The sequence below is a fragment of the Cynoglossus semilaevis genome, chromosome 1, assembly GCF_000523025.1.
Source record: "Cynoglossus semilaevis isolate Cse_v1.0 chromosome 1, Cse_v1.0, whole genome shotgun sequence".
NCBI lineage: Eukaryota > Metazoa > Chordata > Actinopteri > Pleuronectiformes > Cynoglossidae > Cynoglossus > Cynoglossus semilaevis.
The window spans coordinates 28,880,255-28,903,623 of NC_024307.1; the positions used below are offsets into that span (position 1 = coordinate 28,880,255).

The 23,369-nt window shown below is 42.9% G+C and overlaps 5 protein-coding genes across 14 annotated transcripts in view; 3 read left to right on the top strand and 2 right to left on the bottom strand.

Moving 5' to 3' along the window:
* dlg4b (discs, large homolog 4b (Drosophila)) overlaps positions 1-4,080 on the top strand; it is a 21,263-nt gene extending 17,183 nt beyond the window's left edge. For all 8 annotated transcript variants that reach the window (XM_008325368.2, XM_008325375.3, XM_025061012.1 and 5 more), the window contains 10 exons: positions 856-958; positions 1,066-1,162; positions 1,321-1,497; positions 1,567-1,604; positions 1,796-1,843; positions 1,950-2,051; positions 2,137-2,309; positions 2,410-2,519; positions 2,745-2,836; positions 2,938-4,080. In XM_008325368.2, the coding sequence (XP_008323590.1) occupies positions 856-958; positions 1,066-1,162; positions 1,321-1,497; positions 1,567-1,604; positions 1,796-1,843; positions 1,950-2,051; positions 2,137-2,309; positions 2,410-2,519; positions 2,745-2,836; positions 2,938-3,044 (1,047 nt within the window). In that variant the 3' untranslated portion in view covers positions 3,045-4,080. The remainder of the gene's footprint in view (positions 1-855; positions 959-1,065; positions 1,163-1,320; positions 1,498-1,566; positions 1,605-1,795; positions 1,844-1,949; positions 2,052-2,136; positions 2,310-2,409; positions 2,520-2,744; positions 2,837-2,937) is intronic.
* LOC112487864 (uncharacterized) lies at positions 3,923-6,769 on the bottom strand. Of its 2 annotated transcripts, none has more exons than XM_025061031.1 (6): positions 6,708-6,769; positions 6,172-6,213; positions 5,948-6,085; positions 5,414-5,659; positions 5,002-5,157; positions 3,923-4,918 (listed from the first exon to the last, which is right to left on the bottom strand). In XM_025061031.1, exons 1-6 carry the CDS (start codon positions 6,736-6,738, stop codon positions 4,821-4,823), a joined length of 711 nt encoding a protein of 236 aa, XP_024916799.1. In that variant the 5' UTR covers positions 6,739-6,769; the 3' UTR covers positions 3,923-4,820. The 2 variants fall into 2 exon arrangements, with proteins under 2 accessions (XP_024916799.1, XP_024916795.1); XM_025061027.1 differs by having other exon boundaries at positions 5,858-6,085.
* Positions 6,770-7,998: 1,229 nt separating this feature from the next.
* On the bottom strand, positions 7,999-12,224 carry LOC103390177 (uncharacterized). 2 transcript variants are annotated; one of them, XM_008325922.3, is made up of 7 exons: positions 12,062-12,224; positions 10,249-10,359; positions 9,853-10,173; positions 9,529-9,657; positions 9,038-9,406; positions 8,636-8,969; positions 7,999-8,419 (listed from the first exon to the last, which is right to left on the bottom strand). In XM_008325922.3, exons 2-7 carry the CDS (start codon positions 10,316-10,318, stop codon positions 8,296-8,298), a joined length of 1,347 nt encoding a protein of 448 aa, XP_008324144.2. In that variant the 5' UTR covers positions 10,319-10,359; positions 12,062-12,224; the 3' UTR covers positions 7,999-8,295. The 2 variants fall into 2 exon arrangements, with proteins under 2 accessions (XP_008324144.2, XP_024913919.1); XM_025058151.1 differs by lacking the exon at positions 12,062-12,224 and having other exon boundaries at positions 10,249-11,836.
* Positions 12,225-12,369: 145 nt separating this feature from the next.
* Positions 12,370-16,120, top strand: LOC103389826 (high mobility group protein B3-like). The gene is made up of 5 exons (XM_008325423.3): positions 12,370-12,516; positions 13,979-14,136; positions 14,248-14,399; positions 14,551-14,725; positions 15,102-16,120. The coding sequence occupies exons 2-5, from the start codon at positions 13,987-13,989 to the stop codon at positions 15,225-15,227; spliced, it is 603 nt and encodes a 200-aa protein (XP_008323645.1). The 5' UTR covers positions 12,370-12,516; positions 13,979-13,986; the 3' UTR covers positions 15,228-16,120.
* A 604-nt stretch (positions 16,121-16,724) lies between these two features.
* On the top strand, positions 16,725-23,205 carry LOC103389846 (abnormal long morphology protein 1-like). The gene is made up of 2 exons (XM_017036328.2): positions 16,725-17,864; positions 19,125-23,205. The coding sequence occupies exon 2, from the start codon at positions 19,210-19,212 to the stop codon at positions 23,077-23,079; it is 3,870 nt and encodes a 1,289-aa protein (XP_016891817.1). The 5' UTR covers positions 16,725-17,864; positions 19,125-19,209; the 3' UTR covers positions 23,080-23,205.
* Positions 23,206-23,369: the final 164 nt, after the last annotated feature.

Genomic DNA, 23,369 nt, shown 5'->3' on the forward strand with positions numbered 1-23,369 from the left:
GAAAGTGGCAGAGACCAGGTTCTCCTGTCATCACAGAGACCAGGTTCTCATGGACCAGGTTCTCCTGGCATCACAGAGACCAGGTTCTCATGGACCAGGTTCTCCTGGCATCACAGAGACCAGGTTCCCCTGGACCAGGTTCTCCTGGCATCACAGAGACCAGGTTCTCCTGTCATCACAGAGACCAGGGTCTCCTGGACCAGGTTCTCCTGTCATCACAGAGACCAGGGTCTCCTGGACCAGGTTCTCCTGTCATCACAGAGACCAGGGTCTCCTGGACCAGGTTCTCCTGTCATCACAGAGACCAGGTTCTCATGGACCAGGTTCTCCTGTCATCACAGAGACCAGGGTCTCCTGGACCAGGTTCTCCTATCAACACAGAGCGTGGATTTCCTACTGAAAAATGTCGTACGTTAAAACCCAGAAACTGGCGAATGCACAAAAAATCAGATGTGTCAAAGTGTGTGAAGACATGATTCCAAGCAGGTTTCGTTTGTACATCCCAGTGTAACCCAAATCAAACATGCTGAAGTACCACACCACGCCCCCATAGAAATATGCAAATATATTTAAATAGTCACTGGATTTCACACTTTGCACAAGAACTCGTCATAAACAAGAGACAAAAAGAAATGAAGCTGAACTAGAGGTCCTAGTCAGTGAGGCCGTCTCTGCGTGAGGCCTCAGGTCTTTAGAAAGATCTGGTTCTCAGTGTGGTGGATTCAGAGACACTTGTAATTCAACCAAACCAGGTCTTGGCAGAGAGCGTATGCTGGGAACCAGTAATGGAGACCCCGTCCTGATGGTTCTGGATCAGTGTGTCCAATGTCTTCATCTGTTGGTTTGTGGTTTCAGGTTAACGGTGTGGACCTTAGATACGCCACACATGAGCAGGCGGCCGCAGCTCTGAAGAACGCCGGTCAGAACGTGACCATCATAGCCCAGTACAGACCTGAAGGTGGGCCTCTAACACACGCTGGGGTCGGAAGTTTAGTTCACATTCGCACCATAAATAAATATATATCACCAGAGAAACCCATGTCCACATGTTGGCTCTGTTTGCAGAGTACAGTCGCTTTGAGGCCAAGATCCACGACTTGAGGGAACAGATGATGAACTCCACCTCGGGGAGTCTGAGAGGAACCCGCAGCTTCTACGTCAGGTATTTCTACACCAGCAGGTCTTTCAGACACCTATCTATACCAGTTCCTGAAGACCACACTCAACCCTAGTGGGGTTTTTACATCTTTTTGTTTGTACACTTTTGTATTTAAATGATGATCACAGCATTTGTAATGTGGAGCCCCCTGCTGGTTTCAGGGCATTGTTCGACTACGACAAGCAGTGGGACTGTGGTGGCCTTTCACAGGCCCTGGACTTTAACTTTGGTGACATCCTCCACGTGACTGACAGTGCCGATGACGAGTGGTGGCAGGCGCGGCGGGTTAGCCAGCAGGGGGAGCTGGAGGAGTCCGGCTATGTCCCGTCCAAACACAGGTAAGACGGTTCAGTATGAGGTGCAGTGATGTTGAGGTCTTCTGGTCTGACTTTGCCCCTGTGTTTCAGAGTGGAGAGGAAGGAGTGGTCAAGGATGAAGAGTAAAGGTGACATGTCCTTCTGTCCTTTTTGTGATTTTGTGTTTGGAAAACTTTTGGCTACGTCTGTCGTTATTATAATTTGAATGTTGTCTTTCCTGTCTGTCCCATATACATCCGTCCTGTCTTCCTGTCCACTGAGCCTCTTTTGCACCTTTCTCTTGTGCCCCTTCTCTCTGACTGGAACGTCTCCATTTCAGGTCGCGACGGTTTTGTCCACAGTTACGAGCTCATCACTCAGATTGAAGGTCAGTTGTTTGGACGCATTCAGACATTTGGACCACTGTGTCTTCTGTGTGGACCTCATCTGATAAAGATCCAATGTCTCTCTCTACGTCTTTCTTCCGTCTTCAGTGGATTACGCTCGTCCTGTCATCATCCTGGGGCCGACCAAAGACCGGGTCAACGATGACCTTCTGTCTGAGTTTCCTGACAAGTTTGGCTCCTGCGTCCCACGTATGTCTCCCAGTGACTCCACTGGACTCATGAAACCTCAGGGAACAGGAAGTCAGTCATGTGACCTTTGTCTCATTATGTGCAGACACAACTCGTCCTCGCAGGGACTATGAGCTAGATGGGCGAGACTACCACTTTGTGTCATCTCGGGAACAGATGGAGCGGGATATCCAATCGCATCGCTTCATCGAGGCGGGGCAGTACAACAACCACCTGTATGGGACGTCGGTGCAGAGCGTCCGGCAGGTGGCTGAGCAGGTGGGACGGTGAAAATTTTGGAAAAAGTGCAGTCCCTGTGAACAGTGTTGGCTGTTGTTCAGTCCTGTTTTAATAAACTCTGCCCTCTTCTGATGACCAGGGGAAACACTGCATCCTGGATGTGTCAGCCAATGCCATCAGGAGGCTTCAAGCAGCGCAACTCCAGCCCATTGCTATCTTCATCCGACCACGGTCCCTGGAGAACATCTTGTAAGTCCTTGACAACCAGTGTACTGTAGCAGTAGCAGCTTCAAGACACAGGGGGCAGCACTTCACAAAACTGTTCCCAGCCATGTTCATTTTGCTTTGACAAACCGGGGTTTTTTTTTTCTTGGATTTGAGCCTCCACTGAAGTGGTCTGGCAAAACTCATGGTTTTGAAAACTGTAGACATTGATAGTGACCTTTTTGTGTGTGTGTGTGTGTTCATTCCAAGGGACCTAAACAAGCGTCTGTCTGAGGATCAGGCACGGAAAGCTCTAGACCGAGCCATCAAACTGGAGCAGGATTTCCTTGAGTGTTTCACTGGTAAAAAAAAAAGAAAAAAAAAAAAGTTTTTTTTGTTGATGTGAATATTTAGATAAAAATGTCATCGATGTATATGTGTGTGTGTGTTTGTGTGTGTACAGCTATCGTGCACGGTGACAGCTTCGAGGAGGTTTACCACCAGGTCAAAGGTGTCGTGGAGGAGCAGAGCGGACCCTACATCTGGGTACCTGCTCGCGACAGACTCTGATCGGCGACTGCTGAGCCACGGACGCCTTCTTCAGATCCCGCCCTCTGACACCGCCGTCTCCTGCTCCTCCTTCTCGCCCCTCCTGGGGCGAGTCACATGAGGGAGAGCCGGTGTCAGTTTTAACCCTTTTAACTCCTGTCTTCTTCCCCACATGGGATGAAGACGAGCAGGCCAAGTTTTTGGACGGCAGTGAAGTGGGCGTGTCAGTCCATCTGTGGGACAGCTGATTGAGCGATTGCTCTTTTTTTTTTTTTTCTTCGTTTGTTGATTGATAATTCTGTATTATCAGTAAATAATGAATCAGACTGTAGGGTTCAGTTGGTATTGAAATATTTATATTCACCTAATTATTTATTTATTTATTTATTTACCGACTGATTGGTTGGCCGAGTCATGTGACATGAGGACAGTGAGTGTGTATGTGTGTGTGTGTGCGGGTGTTGTGTACATAACAGACTTGTGTGGTTGTAAATAAACACAATGGGGCTCAAACACACAGTCTATTCAGGGCTTATCAAACCCCTACAATCCTCCTGTGGTCCTACAGGACACAATCTCCCACAATCCCTCTCTGTCTGGACTAAAACACCCACAACCCCCTTGTGCTGCAGTCCAATAGATTTTTTCAGTCATAAGCTGTGGACTACGTTTCTCATGAACATATCTATGGACTCGTTTACGGATGGACTACATTACCCATAAGTCCTTTTTCTTGACTATGGCTCCCAGGATTGTCTCCTAAAGGTCAGGACAAACGGGCCTGGGGTGGAGCACAAGTGTTGGGCTCAACTAACGTGTGGGAGTGCGGTTGAAAGTGGCCCTCGCGCCTGCAAGCTGGGGCTGAGGACTGATCCAAGCTGCTCCAGATGGTTCCTGAAGGTTCCGGGTTTTCAGACTGAAGATCAGGGTCATGTGATATACACACATACACACGACTCACACATACGCAGGAGGCTATTGCTATCATGACTTGCTGTAAATTGAAATGAATTAATTATAAATGAAGATTATTGAAATAAATACGTTCATTATAAAATTGGATGGGATTCTCAGTTTCATTACACAGCATTAGCAGTTGGTTGATCACTTTAACCTGGTCATTTGAAGAGCAGCTCCCGACCTACCCCAGAGCTCATGATTCAAACAGACAGTGAGACAGACTAAAAGAAAAAAAGTAAAGATACATTTAACCTCAGTTCTAATGCTGTGGACCTAAACGTATGGAACTGCTGACATTAGCATAAACACTTTTTACCTAAAATTCATTTTCCTCATGATGATGTCATCTTAAACTCAGTGTAACTGTTGGTGATAGAAATCTAAAACCCAGATGTTTTAGGTTTGACTTTAACTCCAACACATTTATCCCTGGTGTATTGTTTGTGTTTGATACAGATTGTTTGGTCTAAGTCCTGGGTTTAATGTTCAGAATTCTAACCTAAACGCAACTTTGAAAATCAAGTTTTAGACACTAACAATGACTTGGACTTGATAATGCTTAAAGGTAAACTTAGGTTTATTTCTTGTGGCTAATACTTAAAACCGACCAAACCCTGGCCTGTAGGGCTAGAGTGACATCACTGACAGGAAATGTTGCCTGTTACACCAACACTGTTTCAAGTGTTTTTAAAACTGTAACCAAACCCAACATTAAGATTTACTACAAACATTTTACTATTTTATTATTTTTAAAATATCGTTGACTGGTTAGAACAAAGGACAAAACTCATTTAATTTCATGTCAAAAAGCATTGGGAATATTGATTCATCGTGCAATTAAAACTCATTCTCAATGATGGCCCCGCCTCCCACTGCGACGTGATTATGTTCTGTGAGGTAGTGTGTGGTCTCCATGGAAACAGGTGATTTTTTACCTGCAGGTAAAGTGAACGATATTATTAGAAAGTGTGTGTTGTCTGTGTGTGTGTGTGTCTGTGTGTGTTAGCATGTTTGCTACCTGTCGTCATGCTGCATATCAACACCATCATGACGCTGCTGATGCAGAACAGACAGACAACCACTAGATGGGAGAAGAGTCTGAACACAGAGACAGACGGCAGTAGAGGAGGAGTTGAAGGAGAAAGTGGAGGAGGAGCAGTCGAGGGGGCGTGGCCTGTAGATAACAGAGCAAATGTTGTGGTTGCTAGTAAATTTGACTCAAATCCGATTTTGTACAAAAGTTCCTGTTAGCCTGCGACACAAGAAACTGGCGTTTCAAACAAAGCTTGTTCGAAAATACTCATTTTAATCTCAGTTAGCGACAATGTTGAGACTATAAAATGCCTTAAATCACATTCTAGAAGATTTTCAAAAACATGACTTTGACACTGTGGCACATATGCCGAACATGAAAGACTGATGTCACTGACCTTGGACCCTGAGCCAGCTCTTTAGAGACGAGCCCAGCAGGTTTGTAGAGCATGAGTAGAATCCTTCATCTGAGGGCTGGATGTGACCCAAGGTCACCTGCTGATGCACTGTCCTGCCTCCAATGTCGGTGCTGTTCCTGAAGAAAAATGCTGCTGTTCTTGAACCGTCTTTGGTTCTACAGAGGAATGTGACCGTTCCACCTGTCATCACGGGCAGCGCTGGGATCTCCAGGATCAGTGGACAGTCTAAAGAAGGCCGGGACAGAATGACCCACAAAACACAAGTGGTTATCACACCTATGACCAGGTGTCACTTCAGGAATTGACTTGGCTTTAGATCTTTATCTTTGTTCACCAGGACCTTGAAAAGAAGAACGCTTGAGAAGACACGTAAAAGACTAAATTGATTCATGTCAAAAGCCACTGCCGAGACAGCGTGTGTACCTGGAGGAACCACTGTGATGTTGACCGATTCACTCGTCCGCCCATCACTGGTCTCACACCAGTACAGTCCAGAGTCTGATGGAGACAAACCTGTCTGTCTTTGAGCTGTCCATGGCTCTGTCTGTCCTCCAGTCGTCCTCCTAATTCTTTGTCCACCTTGGTCACAGCTCATATACAGGACGTCTTTGCTGAAGAACTGCTGGAGGTTGGGACGGACTGTCAGAGACACTGAGAGACACCCACCCCGAAGACAGTTAGGGAGACAAACGAAGACAGATACAGTAACAGATGATCAAAGTTCAGCGTCAGCTCACCTGCTGAAACAGTTTGTCCAGACCGCAGTGCCATAAATAAACCTGCAACATGGGGGCAGGAGTCCCAAAAAAGAACAAAACAACAATTTGTGAATTATGTTAATAATGTTCAAACCTCAGGATGGGTGAAAGGACAGAGAAAATCTAAGGACAGCTGACAAGGACAGACAGAATCATTCACATTTGAATAACCTGGATAATTGGACGGACACTTTACAAAAACATTTTAAGTAAAAATAACCTGGATAATTGGACACTTTACAAAAACATTTTAAGTAAAGATTTCCCTTTTTCTCTTTCAAAAATGTCAATTTCTTATTTTCATAATATGAACTTGTTTTGTTAAATCCACATTTGACTTCTGACTTACAAAGTTAATTCTGAGAAGGTGAAACTCCAAATACACGTTTGTTTTTGAAAATGTACTTGTGCGTATGTCTTATTCTGACATGTACAAAGCAGTTTATATCATTTCACTTACTTTTAAAAATGTAAATCTGTTTTCACAACAAGGGTGAGAAAAGTGTTTGACTCACCCAGTATCAGCGACCCCCACCACGTCCTCATCTTGTCTCCGGTGAAGAGTGACTGGCTGAGCCTGAGTCGCCCACAGCTTCACTTCCCCACCATCACCTCAACACCTCACATCCTGCTCCACGTGGACAAGTCGCTGTGAACCACATTTTGATTGGTCGACTGCAGCAGTTTCAGGACCAAGCTTTTGTGATTGGCATTAAAAGTTTTATGATTTGATTTTTTTGGAACTTTCCCTGTTGCATTTCTCTTCAGCGTAGCCATTCTCACATTTGTATTTATCTAAATGCAAATCTACTTTTCATCTGTGGTTCAACCTGAGGTGTGTCACCCCCACACCCTTTTTTTCTCAATCCACTTTTTAAATGTCTTCCATTTTTCCTGGATTTGCTTTTGTTCTTGTTCTCCTTCATCTAATGTGGTTTGCTCTACACCAGTATTCTGATCAGTTTTAAGTCCATGACTTTGTCTCTAGCTTATATTTCTTCTAACTCTATTTCCTGATCTAGATATAAATTGTCTAAAAAGTCTAAATGTTTTAAGACATATGTCAACACAAAAATCCTTATTTCTGAAAAGACCAAATCTCTGTCTCTCCTCCATCTCCTCCATGTCTCTGTCTGCTCTCTTCTTCAGTGGTGTCTCCATCAGAGAACTCCTTCTCTAAGGAATTCTGGTCAATGTCTTTGACTCCAGGTCACAACGGAAATCCACTTCCTTTAAATGTTCTTTCAGGAAAAATAAAGAAAATGAAATGGTTCTAGATTAGAACCTATTGTCTAGTGAAGCTGGTTTACTGTGTTACTGCCACATGATATACATGGGCACACATGAACCGCCCCATCCCTTAAAAAACAAACTCTCTCACTCTGTCAAAAACGTTCTGTCTTTATCTTCATATTTTCCTTTTCTTGTGCATTTTTTCCTGCCATTTGGTCGAGTAAATTGGAGTGAATTTGGTCGGCCTATACTAAATGGTTTTTCCCTCCAAGTCATTTGCGTCAACACCACATGTACTGAGATTTACGTACCATAAAAATGTGTCTCCTGAGCCACGGGTTGGACATGCCTGTATTAGCACATTGGTCTCTACATCCATCCACGGGGGCAGCAGTCTCCATGACCACCACCCAAATCACACTGCACCGTACCAACCCCCCTGAACCTTCCTGCAGGTGGTCAGTCCACTGGAAGGTACCAACCGCCCTGACAGGGACTTGAACTTGCCCAGGAGGTGAACCCTGGGGTTCAACACCAATGACAGAGACGTGGCCTCTGGGCCAAAGGGCTCCACTGGTGTCTACATCTGGATCTTATTTTGGTTTTGGATTTGTAAATGAACCACGTGCTCACAGAAGCTACTTTCAACTTCTGATCAGGCTTGTGTGCGAAGAACCAGACTAAACAATTTAGTGTTTCAATTTATTAACAACTACAGCAACAGTACGAAACACAAACTCATATTTCTGCACTCTTTTACGTCCAGTAGGTAGACTATGCTGCTGCAACATGTAAAGGATCAATAGCATCATGTCTCGTCCTGTTCCCTCCTGTTTCTTTTCTTCTTGTCTTGTCTCATCTCATCTCGTCTTATCTCATCTCGATGAAGTCTTGGCCGGCTTCACCTGGCTCCGGAGAACCGGAGCCAGGTCGTAGTCGGGCCCAGCAGCAGTAGTGGCAGCCAGCTTTGTTCTTCCTCAATTTCGTTGTACACCTGTGTTACAATGACAATAAAGGACTATTCTATTATCATCCTGTTTTTCTCATAGTTTATCTGGATTTCCCATCTGAAGACGTCACTCAGGTGACCTCTCTGATGGTGTGGACAGCTCAGTCATCAGCCAGAATTCAATCTGGAGGTGAGTGAGAAGACACAGAGATGGAGATAAAAGAGAAGTAAAGAATGAGGCGGATACAAACATCTACTCACTCTGACATCTTGAGCTCAATATGTTTCATTCTCAGGTAGCGGCCTTCGTCGTTGTTTTCCAACACTGTACAGCTGTAGGTCCCGAAGTCTTCAGGCATCCATGGATCCAGGGTCAGTGTGAGCCTGCATCTATTACCATTGATTTCCATCTGTGCCCTGTCTCTGTAGTCCTGTTCTGGCCCTGTGTTTTCAGGGTCGTTCTCGATGTGTATGTAAACACCTTTTTCCCCTGGTTTTACAAGGTCCCAAATCACCTTAATGTTTCCTGGCAGGACTTCAGTATCAAAGGACAGACAGACAGACTTCTGTCCTGGACACACCACCATCTGGGGGACTGAGGGAACAAACTGTTACATGAGCTTTTTAAACTGTGGGACATTTATGCCTTAGTTATGAATTTACCTTTGACATGAAGCTCCACCTCCTGTTTCATCAGGATTTTCTCATCTTTGTCATAGACGGTGCAGGTGTAGATTCCTTCTTCCTGGACTTGTGGGTGCTTCAGGGTGAGACTAAAGTCCTCCTGATTGATGGTTGTTCTCGCTCTATAACTAGGGCCTTCATCAGTGCTTCCATCGGGGCCATAAGAGCTGACTAGTACAGCTCCTTTTTTCCACTCTATTTTGACATCTGGCATCTGTGTTTGACACGCTGTGTTTCTCACCGACAGCTGAGCAGACGCCACCCCTGAGTCTACCTCCTTTCTCTCTCTGCACCTCTGATGTTCACCATCTGACCTCTGACCCGTGAGTGGCTGCGCTTCGGGGACATCTTAGGTGAACGTCCACATATGCAGGTATGTTCAGGACCACAGGAGAATAAGGCTCAGTGTTGATCAGAGGACATTTAAGCAAAATGAATCAAACACACTATGACGTCGTCCATAAACTTACCCTGTCGCTGGTGAGCTCTCGACTTTTTACAGTAGAAAATCCACACCACCAGCCCCACCACTGCCACCAGCCCCACCACCAGCCCCACCACCGGCCCCACCACCTCCGCTGTAGTGGGTGATGATGGTTCTGCAGTCAAACAAGAACACGGCATCAAACCAAAATAACATACAAAGCAATTTTTGGTAGATGTTTGGTTCTGAACCCTTGTATCTGGATTATTGTGGACTGGCTTCACACTTAACCCTAATGTTAGGGTTGCCCTGGTGTCTGTACTAGGACTGTTATAGCTAATGTTAGCCCTGGTGTCTGTACATCACTAACCTGTGACCTTTAGTTGCACTTTTCTTTCGCTGAGATCCTTTCCATACTCTCTGACATTGCACTTGTAAAGGTCACTGTCATTTGTAGTTGGTTTCAACAGTGTGAGGCTTAGGTTTCCACTCTGCAGAGCGTCTGGATGCATCTGTGTTCGGTTCTTGTACCTCTGGTGCTGGAGGTCCAGACTGTCTCTGTCCCACGGGTGCACATGAACAATCCCTGACTTATTGCGACTCCACACTACAACAGATGTGTTGGACACATTCACCTGACAGGGCAGCACCACAGAGTCCTCTCCTTCCGTCACATTCACATGCTGTAAATCTTGGGGGACACAGACAGACAACAAATGAGACACTGCTCCAGGTGACTCAGCACTCAGCACAGAGCACCTGTTACCTGCACTTCCTGTGTTCTGGCTCAGCTCCAGCTGTCCAACAGTGACTGACGTTTGTCTCCTTGTCTTCATTTGGTCACCTGCGTCCACTCTTCCTGGCTCTTCCCACAGGACTGTCAGCAGTAAAAATGTCACAAACATATTCATCTTCCAAATCTGGCGGTAATCTGGCCGTAAAGTGTTGCGTTAACTTTCAGTTTCCTAACAGGAAGTACAGACTCAGGCACTTTCACAATAACAATAAGACAGACTCACCTGATGCAATCACCTGCTGGAATATTCTGGAAATTTCTTCCTTTTAAAGGAAATGTTTCCCCCCACCATTGCCAAAATGCTGCCCGATGTGTAAGTTTAATCCTACTTTACTTTGTATTGTTACTTTGCAAATGAATGAGTGGATTGGCCCCAGCTACAGTGAGAAAGTAGAAATAATTGAGCATAGCAGTAACACAGAAGAAGCATTACAACGACTGATGTTGGACACCAATGTTTGTCATTGGTTTTATGCATGAATAAAACAGAAATATGTGTTACACTAACGCTAACACTGAGCAGACCAAACCAAGTTGGACCGTAGATGCAACACAGAAGATTTTTCTGTCGTCCACTTGTCATACATGTCAACATACTGTATTTTTGATTATTTTGCTCAATTGTCACTTGTAACTTGTAGTTCCCTTGTTCGAGCATGCTCTTTATTTTGAAACTCATCAAAGGGGAGTTTAACCTTCCTGTCACACCTTAATGCCTATGTTAATATGGTAATTACCCTGAGGCACTGTTTTACTCCAGCTGTGTGACATCATCAGAGAAACTTAAGTCAAACAGGAAACTGTCCGCTCCTTCTCCAGACTCACAGTGGCCCCTGCCCTGCCAACCAGCCCAGACGGACAACAGATCGTCAAAGTCACATAGAAATGCCTTGATTGCCTCAATTTATTTCATAAATTTAGAGGTTGAGGTATTAAGACTGAATGAGGAAGTCGATTTAGGAGAAAGAAAGAAAAAAAGTTCCAGCAGTTTCCAGCATGTGGTTACCTTCAATGCTGCCCATTTCCCCGTATGTGATTTTCAGAGAGTTGTGGGTGGAAAGCACCTGCTGATAATCTGCATGTGACGGTCAAACACTGTAACGTGAACAGACACTGCATGGAGGACAGGTGTCTGTCTGTGGTTGATGGTGGAAAATGAGATTGAGAGAAGCAGAAGTAAGACAAATGTACCTGCAGTACCTGCCCAGGAAATTTATATAAATTGAAGAGGAACTGAGAGTTTTATTGGAAGTGCTCAGAATATTCTATCAGACTCCACCATCCCACCTGATGGGGGCAGAGAAGCTGCACCGAGAGCCCTGACAGGACCCCATCTCTACCTGTATAGTTTGGTTGCTGCCATTGTTCATGTGTTTTTGCAGGAATGTTATCATGTTTATAGTATTCAACAATCTAGAGACTTAAGAATTCAGTATCATCTATGTGTGAGAATTGTGCTTTTATTCACCATGAACAGATTTACTGAAAGTAAGTAGCACAAAAACATGTGTGCAGTTGAAAACTGTAGAAGACAAAAACATCCTAGAAAACTACACACACACACACACACACACACACACACACACCTGCCGCGTGAATCACGCAGTAAGTGGTCTCAAACGAGTGACAGAGGGTCATGTCATGATGTCATGATGTGGTAAAAGCAGTTGAAACACAAAAGTATTTGTGTCCAATGCCATCTGGTACATATAGTACTTTGGTATTCAGCTACTTTTTCAACTGGGTATTTAAACGGACGTGACGTTATTAATTCCCCACTTACGAGACAAACGAAACGTAGCCTGAAGTGCATCTTCATCCTTCTATGTGCTGCGGCTGCTCTCTTGCCCCTCCTCCCTTCTAGCGGATAAGCCATTTGATTTGACACAAAAACCCTCGACTATTCAGGGACAGCCTCGCCGCTTAGCGCCACCCTGTTGTGTGCGTAGAATTCCCGCCCCAATAACGGGGTTTTCACTCGCGACGCCACAAACCAATCACTGACAGCTATTCGGACCAGCCCCGCCCAGTGTGACACGCTCCGTCACCGCCCCGTAAACCAGAATAACCAACGGGGGCGTTGCTGGGGGCGGAGCGGCACTTGAGGTCGACCCAGTTTGAAAGTGAACCAACGTCTCCAGTCGCTGTTACAGCCTCCAAACAACAACAAGAACCCCAGATCCGAACCCAGAATCCCGGTCCGAAGTCTGCCTCCGCCTATAACCGGCCCCCTGACGAGTGAGTACCGCGGCCCCTCACTGCCGGAGCCGGTCACAGTCACTAGCACTAACTGACAATGAACTGGCTCCGTTATGCCGGTTGTGTTTTTGTAGCCAGTGACTCCTGTGATTTTAGAAAAAAAAAAAAAACGTTAAAAAAGATGAGAAAGGATTTTAAAATGGCCGCTATCAGCTCCCCGCAGCAGCCGCGTTCAGCTCGCTGTGCGTGGTTCGCAGCCTTTGTGTGTATGACTGAACAAAGCGTGTAGTTGTAAACACGAAACGCCCATTTTGGAGCATGAATGTCAGGAAATAGACGCGTCCCGTTTGTGCAATAACGACCTCTCCTGAGCATAGCTGGGGCCCTGCGTTGAAAATGCGTAGCTACCGTGTTGACTTCATATCTCCATTGCAGAGCCAGCGAGTTTGGTTAAAATGACGCCGTGGGTTTGATTAAAATACAAGTCCATGCTGTGTGAAAATAATTATACTTTCACATCATTAACATTCTAACGTATCTGCTTAATGTGCATGTGGCTGCTAAAGCTGCTCTCAAGTGAAGGGGGATGGGGAGAACAGCGATGCAGAGGGCGGGAAGCAAATGGTGGCCCATTGTTCTGTCAGAGTTAGCCTGTTAGCACGGCGGAGCTAACTGCAGCGGCCGTATACCCTATACAGGACGCTGTGAGCGTCGCTTTTCCTCCCATCCTCTCTTATGTCACAGCCAGGGTGCCACTGCCAGACTCCAGTCAGGATGTCCCAGCATGTAGTAAGCAGTCAGACGGGGTCTACCCCGTGTTTGCGGGCCTCCCTGCTCCCAGTGGGAGTAAAATGGATCCTCACTCTTTTCTTTGTTATTCCTCATCGGCCCAGGTAGATGGCTGATCGAGGCTGAATATGTAACGATAGGTCATTATTATTAGAGAGACGGAGAAAGTTGCAAACTGACGTGTCGCATTAACAAAGTATAAAATAAACAAATAATAACAAATCAAGGTTCGTTTTTTGTGAACAGTTAAAAGTAGAAAGGTTTAAGGTGAATTCTTTTAAAATGTTTGACACCTGGAGCTGTCTCATCCTATTGATTTTGTCAAACCAAATAAGATATTAGCGCTGGCACACGGCTGATTTTATCACCAAATTACTTAAAAAAAATTAGGATAAAATAAATCAAGTATTTTTAATATGTTATTGTTTCTGGCCTAGAAGAGCAAACCTCGAAGACAGGCAGCTATTAAAATTAAGCTGTTACAAAAATCTGTAGAAACACATCTACAGCCTGTTTATAAGTGATCAGAAACATTAATTACATTTACATAATTACATTTGTTTTAGCAGCCACAATATTGGTTCTCTAGAACTGTTTTTATTCATATTTTCATGGAGTAGAATGATTTAATTTTAATAATTATAATAATAATTTTCAAATGGGTTGAATAAAAAATATTAATTTCTTTGTGTGTGTTCCTACTTCATATAAGTTGTCAGTATGATGCGCAAGGACGTCAACAAGCCCAAAGGGAAGACGTCGGCGTACGCCTTCTTTGTGCAGACGTGTAGAGAGGAACACCGGAAGAAAAACCCAGAGCAGTCTGTCAACTTTGCTGAGTTCTCCAAGAAATGCTCTGAGCGATGGAAGGTAGGAGATGCATGGATTTTGATTTTCCACATTTTCTGTGATTAATTGATATATTTGAGAGGAAGTGGCACTTTCAAAAGTTGGGGTAACAGTGTTCTGGTCTGCGTGCAGGGTCTTTCTCCCGGCGATAAGAAGTGTTTTGAGGACATGGCCAAAGCTGACAAGGTGCGTTACAACAGGGAGATGAAAGACTATGTCCCACCCAAGGGTTTTGGAAAGAGAGGTCGCAAAAGGAAAGACCCTAATGCTCCTAAAAGACCCCCGTAAGTTTTAAGTAATGCTTTTATAGTAAAAAGTTCCAGGGATGCAGTGCTGTCAGAAAGTTTGTGCCGTGTAAATGCTCTGGGATTTGCTTATAACTCACTATATATTATCTATACTTAAATCAGAATTAATGATATTCTCGTCCTGCAGCTCCGCCTTCTTCGTATTCTGCAGCGAGTACCGTCCCAGTGTGAAGCAGCAGTTCCCTGGTGTGTCTATAGGTGAATGCGCCAAGAAACTGGGTGAAATGTGGAGCAAACTGTCACAATCTGAGAAACAACCGTATGAAGAGAAGGCCCAGAAACTAAGAGAGAAATACGACCGGGTAAGTGCCAACAACACCACTGAGTCTTTTTTTTTTTTTTTTTTTTTATAAGTGGTAACACGGGGAACCTCTATATTTACAGGAACATGTTCTATAGTCATTTTTTAAAAACTTGGCATGGCTGAAAGAATAGAATAGCCTTTATTGTCATTGTAACACAGGGGTACAACGAATGAAGGAGATCTTTTTGAGATCAGCCACACTGGCCAGCAGTGGTACTGCACCTTGAACTATTCGTTTTTTTTTTCCCTGGGTGGCGGAAATTAGTCTGTGTATGATGCAGTTGTCCTGCAGTGTCCAGGACTTTTATAACTTTTATTGTCTTGTTTCTGCAGGATATGGTGGCGTACCGCGGTGGATTGTCTTGTTTTTGCAGGATATGGTGGCGTACCGCGGTGGCGGAACGTACGCCAGGAATCCTGGCTCTTCGGCTCAGGGAGGAGAGGAAGAGGACGAGGATGATGGCGAGGATGACGATGAGGAGGATGATGATGATGAGTAGAGGCAGAGAGAGAAAGGAAGGTGTGTGTGTGTGTGTATGTGTGTGTGTGTTTCAGAGGTCAGGCAGTCTTTTGGACCAAGTCAGATAAGGGGGCAGGGCTTTATAGTAGCTCAGTGAGAGGCAATAGGACAGGGCATTAGGGACGAGGATGAGGGACAGGTGAGACCAGGCAGGAGACGAGTCCATCATCCCATAAAGGCAGTCATGATACAACATGTAAGTAAGCTGTTAGTTCTTTGATTCTTTATCATATGAGAGGGTGCAGTCACATGACCACATTGTTTTCAGTCATGTGATCGGTGACTGTTTAACACCAACAGTAACACTGTTGTGCACTTCTGTTAACAGTGACTTAGAGTTAAATTTAGGAGGCAGTTCCAGAACATGTGGGTGAGTGAGTCTATAATCCCCAAATTTGGACAGTGTTAATGTATTGGCAGTGGCACAACCAATAATGGACTGAATCCTGAGTGTTGGGTAATCAGTACTTTTGAAAAATGGTGACATTTTAGTTCCTCACAACAGTTCCTAAAAGTTTACCTTTTACTTATTTATATTTATTCTTTTAGCAAAGAATATAAACCTTCAAGCGCTTATAGCTGTGATGCGAACAAGCGGTAGACAAACATTAAAAACACTGAACCATGTTTGTTTTTTAGTCACAGAAGTGTTTAAATGGCCGATTGTCACAACCGTTGTCAGTGAACTGTGACTTCACAATGAGAACAGTGAGAGTGCTACAGCAGTATCAGTAGGTGTGTTTCAACAGACTACAGTAACATGCACATGTTAACAGAACATGGAAAAGAACCGAAACGTACAGAACCTCTGGTCTAAGTCAGCTCAACGTTTATTACAATTAACTACAGTTCTGTTGGACTCAGTTGGTTCTCCACCTATCACAATAAAAACAAAGTACCCAGAGTACTTGGATTCAGGACTCCTGAAGTTAAGTACCTTTTGAATAGCATTTTTAGATTTATTTTTAAGAGTTGTCCAGAGTTCAGGAACGCAGACCTTTGAAACATACACACAAGAAAACTGCGTGTGTGTTCATGCAACTGTATGTGTGAGTGTGTTGGTCATTTTCACATTTTAACTGTCTGACACCAGAGGATAGTAGAATAAACCCCGCCCCCACACTCTGTAACCATGGATACTCCTATAGCCCCTCCCCAACACCCAAGTACCTCTGTGTCGCCATGGAAACCCAGCCTCGCCTTCCTCGTCATCATGTTGTCTTTTTTTTATTATTATTATTATTATTTTCGTACTGGATGTTTATTGGACTTTTTTTTCTTGTTCACTGTCGGACTAGAAACTTCAACTTTTATAATAAAACCAATTGAGGGAAAAAAATGAGTCTTTTTTTTATGGCCTTAAATGGCTGACAGCATTTACACTGAGAACTGTGTTGTACTGTATATAGAAATAAACATCACACGTAACTTAAAATGACCCAAACACTTCACATTCCATTGGAGCTGACGGGGAAATGGCCAGACATAAAGTGTTTATACTTTTTGTTTCTGGTGTAAAATCTGCTGGTATTCAGGCTCCTGGACAAGTGAGTCCAGGTAAGAGTTCTTTTATGTCATTGTCTGCCACATAAACCGGGACAATGGTGAAAAGGAAATTTAACAAGCAGAAGATGATTCCTGCTCTTGGCCCCAAACATTCATCAGGGTTGCTGCAATATCAAGAACACTTGACCAGAGTCCAGCATCAGTCATTTGTAAAAATAAAAAAAAATCAGAATATTTAATTAAATAAAAACACAGTTATCTCCTCCTCTCTCTTGTTATATGATGTGTAAAACACCCTCCCCTTTAAATCTTACTTGAATGAGTGTTGAGAATGTGGTACTGCACCTTTCCACTAAAATTTAGCCCACCCACAATACTGGTGAAACAAAACTGTGGGGGGCCAAATGAGACTGTGATAGGCTGCCACGGTCTTGGCAGTTAATGGGAACACTGAGCTGTTAGGAAAGGTTTCCTCTATGAGAGGTGAAAGTTCTTCTGGAAACCAGCGTTCTGTCAACTACTTTGGATTAGACACCGTGGTTGACCTTCAAAGAACCACTGCTGTCAAGTCCCTGCCTTATTGGGTCAACGCTTTATTTACAGTAAAACGTAGACACGTTTATGATGGATTGATGAAATGTGCAACTGCCTTTGACCATGCAAAGTTAAAACCTATTGGACAATGTTGATCATTTGGAATAGGCTCCGAATGTATGTCACAAAGTATGTCCGCGTTTCAGAAAAGTTAATAAAGCCTAAAGGCAGCTCAAGGTTTCTATGTTTCCCTGAAACTGCCGACTCATAAGCAGAAGCGTATTTTAGGCAATGTAATAAATGAACACATGAAAGTATCAAGATGAAAGATCAAAGGACCTTACATGCTGATCAATGCTGGAGCTCATGTTGGAATCTTTAAAATTGCATTGCTTGGCAGTAATGGGACAAAAGGATGTCACCTGCAGCAAAAACAGAAAAACAAATTCTGGCAGTACTATGTGAAAGGATATATTTCACTGGGGCCCCACCCCCATGAGCTGATCTTCAAATAATGCTGTGCATCAACATTACAGATGTGATCAGATTGTCCACGAGTTTGTATGTGCATCATAAGGTCAGTCAGCATTTATTTAAACGTTAAAGTTTTAAATTACATTTGTCTTCTCCTGTAAAACAATATCTATTATACAGTCGGGAAAATCAGCGGGATAAAGAATACGCTTTATCCCGCCGGTCATCTAGGTTTGTCCAACAAAAACGAAATGAGTGGCTTGTAACTTTTTTTGGTGATTTTTCTTACAGTGACCAGATGCAAAAAACAAGTTTTTTAAAATAACTAGAGGCATGGCAAAAATGGATTAAGAGGAGAATGTCAAACCAGCAATCTGAAATGTGAGCCAATATGGTGACCAACTACAAAAACATGACTTCTTTGTTTGACTTACTAAGTTACTTTTTGCATAGGGTCAAATACATATTTCATCACAGTACAGCATTGGGATTGGCAAGGGATAACATACTAACTTCTCCTCACTGTATATGTAGTTGTCATCATGACTGCATGATTTTTCATCACTTCATATCAGGTCTTTTTGAGACTCTCATTATCAAATAAACAATAAAAACAAAGCAAAAATGTACTTGGATAAATACAACATGGGTGCAACGAGCTGGTGTTCAAAATCAAGAAATGCCATTTAGTCTAACCTGCCATAAAGAGATACACTTGTTCAAATCAAATAAAAAGTTGAAGTAGTGGCTGGATTTTCTTTCTTTTTATGACAGACATATGAAGCCAAGTTCACAAAAACAGACAAATTATTCAAGAAGTCCCACAGTCAGAACGGTCCAAGAACTTTTAAAGTACCAGCATTTGGCTGCTGGGTGGAGTATGTGACGTACTTGCAAACTGGTAGCCTATACTATTGGACAGAAACAGTCAAACTAAGCTAAAATTAAAAAAAAAACAAAAATGTAGCATCAAGAGATACAAAAGCTCAGGTGGTTTAAATTCACCTAGTTCTGTGAAAGGTTGGGTTAAAGTGGTAACCTTTTGGTACTCATTTGAGAAGGGCCATTTGGAGCAATAAAGTAATGTGAAGCCCAGTGGTGTCAGTGTCATGCTTTGGGACATTTTCCAGTTAAGAATTGTGGTTGGGCTTACAGTAGAGGAGGCTGCTTATCACCCATTCCATTTTGTTCTTCTTTGAAATAATCAGGTTATTGGTTCGACAAATGAAATTGAAAAAGTAACAAAAACCAAATCTGCCAGTTTTATTGTTTGACATACATTATGTTATATTTACGTTTTATATTATAAAATACATCTTCATACCTAACACCAATATTTTGTTTTTTATTTTCTTCCATAAAGACCCTGCATCTTCAAAAAGAGATTTTTCTGCCTGAGATATGCTTTCATCGTATCATGACAGCGACTGAATCCTGGAGGAGGGGTAATGCAACATGAGGCTGTCCAATTGCAAAAAAGAGTGACTCTAAACACTGTTATTCTGTGTTCATTCTTTGTTATGTTTGGTATTGGAATGCTTTCTCTTGCTTGGTTTGAGCTGTATCAACTCCATATTGAAACACAGAAGCTTAAGAGTGATTTGATTCTAATCAAAAAGAAACACACCCTGGAAAGACGGCAAATGGAGACAGAAAATGGCCACCTTCAACTGGAAAACCAAATGTTAAAGACTGAGAATACAACCCTTTGGTTGGAGAGAAACCATTTGGAGGACTTGATTTTTCAGCTACAGTCGGAACTGAGTCTAGCGCAGGAGAATTGTACAAATTTAGCTGAGAACTACAAACGAGCGACCACTGAAAACAAACACCTGCTGTTGAACCTCAACTCCTGCCGCTCAGACAAAACAGAAATGGCGTACAAGAAGATCAAGTTACATTTACAGCTGATAGAAACCCCAGCCAACAACAGTAGGCTGACAGAAGAACTGGCGAAGCAGAGGTCAACGACTGAAACATTAGTTAGACAAAATCAAACAGTGGCCCATAAAAACAAACTTCTTTTGTTCAACTTTTCTCTTGTCCTGCATACAGATACAGAAGTTTCTAGAAGAAATGTTTTTCTGAAATCAAATTTAACATCTTGCCAGTCAGGTGTACAACAGAAAGAGAATGAAAATGAAAATCTATGGGTAAAAATGAGTGAAACTCATGCTAACAACACGTGGCTTCATGAAGAAATTAGGGCAGAGAGGTTGAAAAAATTCACCTTAGCCGAAGAAAACCAACTTCTAAAGATTAATTTGACTTCTGCCCAGAACATAAGCACACATTTATCTGCATTAAATAGTATGTTGTGGTCATATTTAAAGGCTTGCTCGGCAGAGAAACAACAAACCGTGGATGAAAACAGAAATTTAAAATTTAAGCTGAACGAATCATTTTCAAACAACACTGTGCTGATAAAAGTATTGACAGAAAACAGATTATTGAGTCAAACATTAGCCGTAGAACAGCACTCGCTGGAATACAGGAACCAGCTCCTGCAGTTGGACCTGCCTCTCGCCCAAAACAAGAGTGCAAAATTATATGCCAAAAAGATGTTTTACTTGTCAAATGTAACTTCCTGCCAGTCAGCAATACAAGAGAGCGGGAGGAAGAATAGAAATCTGAAGACAGAATTAAATAAAACGCAAGCAAATAACATCTTAATAAGACAAGAGTTGGAGAATGAGACGTTGATGAGAGGAAGGTTTTCTGAGGAGAAGCATCATCTTCAGGCAAACCTAACTCTTCACCAAAACATAAATGCAGATTTATCTGCAGAAAACAGTTTACTTGACTCAAAACTAACTGTGTGTCAATCAGAAAAACAAAAGGAAGAAGAGAAGAACAGATATTTACAGTTGCAGCTGACCAAATCAAATGCAAACCAAACTTTGCTGAGAGAATCACTAGCTCAGGAGCGGTCGATTTGTACAACATTAACTACAGACAAACAGCTGCTAGAAGATAACATTCAACGTCTCCGGTTTAATTTATCCTTTGCCCAAAATCAGAGTATACGTTTATTTGCAGAAAAGGCTTCTCACCTCACAAACCTTAAAACCTGTGAGACAGAGAACCAACGCAGAGAAGAGGAGAATAGAAATTTGCAGTCAAAGCTGACCGAAGCACAAGCTAACAACACGTGGCTGAGAAACGAATTTGCAAATGAAAGTTTGGCGAGCGAAACATTGTCTGAAGAAAACCGACATCTCAAGTCAAATGTAAGTCTACACCACAGAAAATATGGCAACGTATCTGCGGAAAATATCTTTCTTCTGGAAAATTCAACTTCCTGCCAGTCAGAAAAACAAGACAAGAAACGTCAGAATCTAGATCTAGAGTTAGAGCTGAACAAAACTCAGTCCAATAACACTCTGCTGAGGAGGGAATTGGCAAATGAGAGGTTGCTGAGTGAAACATTAAATGGGAAAAAACAGTTACTGAAGAATACAAACCAACTTCTCCTCTTAAATCTTTCTCATGCACAGAGGGGAAATGCAAATGTGTCTGCTGAAAATAGTATACTTCTTTTAAATCTGACTTCCTGTCAGTCAGAAAAACAACTGGAGGATGATAGGAACATCAATCTACAGGTGAACCTCAGTGAAGTACAACCAAACAACATTTGGTTGAAAACACAACTGGCAAATGAGTTGCTCATGAGCAAAACATTATCTGAAAAAAGAGAACTTCTCCAGGCGAACCTAACTCTTTTCCAGAACTTAAGTGCAAATGCATCAGCAGAAAATGGTTCTCTCCGGTCGAGTTTGACTTCCTGCCAGGTCAATAAAACAAATGTGGAGGAAGAGAACAGAAATCTACGAGTGAAGCTCAACGAAACGATGACCAACAATACTTTGCTGACGACAGAATTGGACAATGACGTGTTAACGACAGAAATATTGTCTGCAGAGAAGGAATTGCTGGAAGACGAAGTTCAACTTCTACGGTCAAATCTTTCTTCTGCTGAGTCCACGAGAACAAGACTATTGGAGGAAAAGCATTTTCTCCATTCAAATCTCACTCTGTGTCACACAAAAAGTATAGAACAGAAAAAGAAAAGTGTTATATTACGCTCAAGATTAGCGAAAACCTCCACTTGGTTTGGAGATGGACTGACCAGCCAAAAGTTGGCCCTGGAAAAGGTGTATGAAGAAACCGAAGATCTCAAGGCCAAGATAAGTTTCTACCAGAATCTGAATAAGAATTTATCTGCAGAACGCATTGTTCTTCAATCGAACATCATGTCCTGTGAGGACAGCAGAAAGAAGTTGGAGGAGTCTTTCGTAGAAGTGGAACATCTCCGCCAAAATCTGACTTCCTGTCAAGATGACATACGACAATTGGAGAATGAAAAGCTACATTTGTACATGACGCTGAATGAAACACGTGCAAACATCACATTCCTCAACAACATGTTGGCAAACGAGAGGTTGAAGAGAGAGACATTGAATGCAAAAATACAACAACTCAATGGATCTTTAGCTATTTCGGAGGAGAAGTTGGCAGTGGCGAATGCCCTCCAGTTGTCCATAGCCCTCTGTCAGAAGAAGCATTTAGAGTTACTTGAAGAAAACCAACAAATTAATGCTGAAGTGGACCAACTCCAGTGGAATGTCACCTCTGCCAACAACAGTGTTTCATGGCTGTATCAAGAAATAAGAAATCTAAAAGAAGAGATCGTTGGCAATGTGTCAACTTTGGCATCAGAAAAGACTAGAAACAAGATGGTGCGTTCCATTCTGCAGTCACCCTCTTTGGAAATCGACGGTTACTGCGATATGGACGCTTTGCAATGCTCAAATTGCAGGAAGGGCTGGGAGGAGCACAACTCCCGCTGCTTCCAGATGTCCGTTGAGGTGCTGACGTGGTTGGGGGCCCGTGCAAATTGCATAGACAAAGGTGGAGACCTGGCTATTGTTAAAAGTGAAAAGGACCAGATGTTTTTGACTAAATTGGTTGCACAATTAAAGAACTCAACCCCTGGAGTGGTTCTTCCTGAAGCATGGATTGGGCTGGATGACATGAGGGAGGAAAATCAATTTACTTGGGTTGGCGACAGAAAAACATCTCTTACATTCTGGTCTGCAGGCAACCCAGACAATGCCACTGAACATTTCGACCTTATTGACAAGTCTGAAGGCGTGAAACACCCGCACGGTCAGGACTGTGTTGTTATCGAGCTCAATGCTACCGTCGAAAACACCTTGACAAACTGGAATGACATCAGCTGCCGTAATGAGAGGCACTTCATATGCGAGGCAAAAATTTTGGTAGTGGATCGTACCCTGGTTCCTTTGAGGGTTTGAAGGGCGCTCTTTAAGCCTACATATTTATTTATTTATTTATTTATTTCTATGCTTTTGTAACAGAGGATGTTCTTACTATATATGAGACAAATAAATGTCACCAAAAACTTTTGTGTTTTGAGTTTGCATTTAACTTAGCCAGGCCTATACACACATATATAAATAATCTTATTTATTTATTTTATTTATATGTTGAAGTATGACAATATAAAAGTAAAAATGTCTTCATTTTTAGCCTTTATCTCCTTCTCCTGTTTTTTAGACATCTTCTTAAACTCAGATATGGTTGT

Bases quoted from the DNA above. Each gene is read 5' to 3' on its own strand.
- LOC103389826 (XM_008325423.3), top strand. From the start codon at position 13,987: ATGATGCGCAAGGACGTCAACAAGCCCAAAGGGAAGACGTCGGCGTAC. The intron at 14,137-14,247 runs GTAGGAGATGCA...GTCTGCGTGCAG, and splicing joins AATGCTCTGAGCGATGGAAG to GGTCTTTCTCCCGGCGATAA. The intron at 14,400-14,550 runs GTAAGTTTTAAG...CTCGTCCTGCAG, and splicing joins AATGCTCCTAAAAGACCCCC to CTCCGCCTTCTTCGTATTCT.
- LOC112487864 (XM_025061027.1), bottom strand. From the start codon at position 6,738: ATGAGGACGTGGTGGGGGTCGCTGATACTGG. The intron at 6,214-6,707 runs GTGAGTCAAACA...CCCATGTTGCAG, and splicing joins GTGGGGGTCGCTGATACTGG to GTTTATTTATGGCACTGCGG. The intron at 5,158-5,413 runs GTCAGTGACATC...TGTTATCTACAG, and splicing joins GAGCTGGCTCAGGGTCCAAG to GCCACGCCCCCTCGACTGCT.
- LOC103389846 (XM_017036328.2), top strand. From the start codon at position 19,210: ATGCAACATGAGGCTGTCCAATTGCAAAAAAGAGTGACTCTAAACACT.
- LOC103390177 (XM_025058151.1), bottom strand. From the start codon at position 10,393: ATGAATATGTTTGTGACATTTTTACTGCTGACAGTCCTGTGGGAAGAG. The intron at 9,407-9,528 runs GTAAGTTTATGG...CGTTCACCTAAG, and splicing joins GAGAGCTCACCAGCGACAGG to ATGTCCCCGAAGCGCAGCCA. The intron at 8,970-9,037 runs GTAAATTCATAA...TTGTTCCCTCAG, and splicing joins GGTGGAGCTTCATGTCAAAG to TCCCCCAGATGGTGGTGTGT.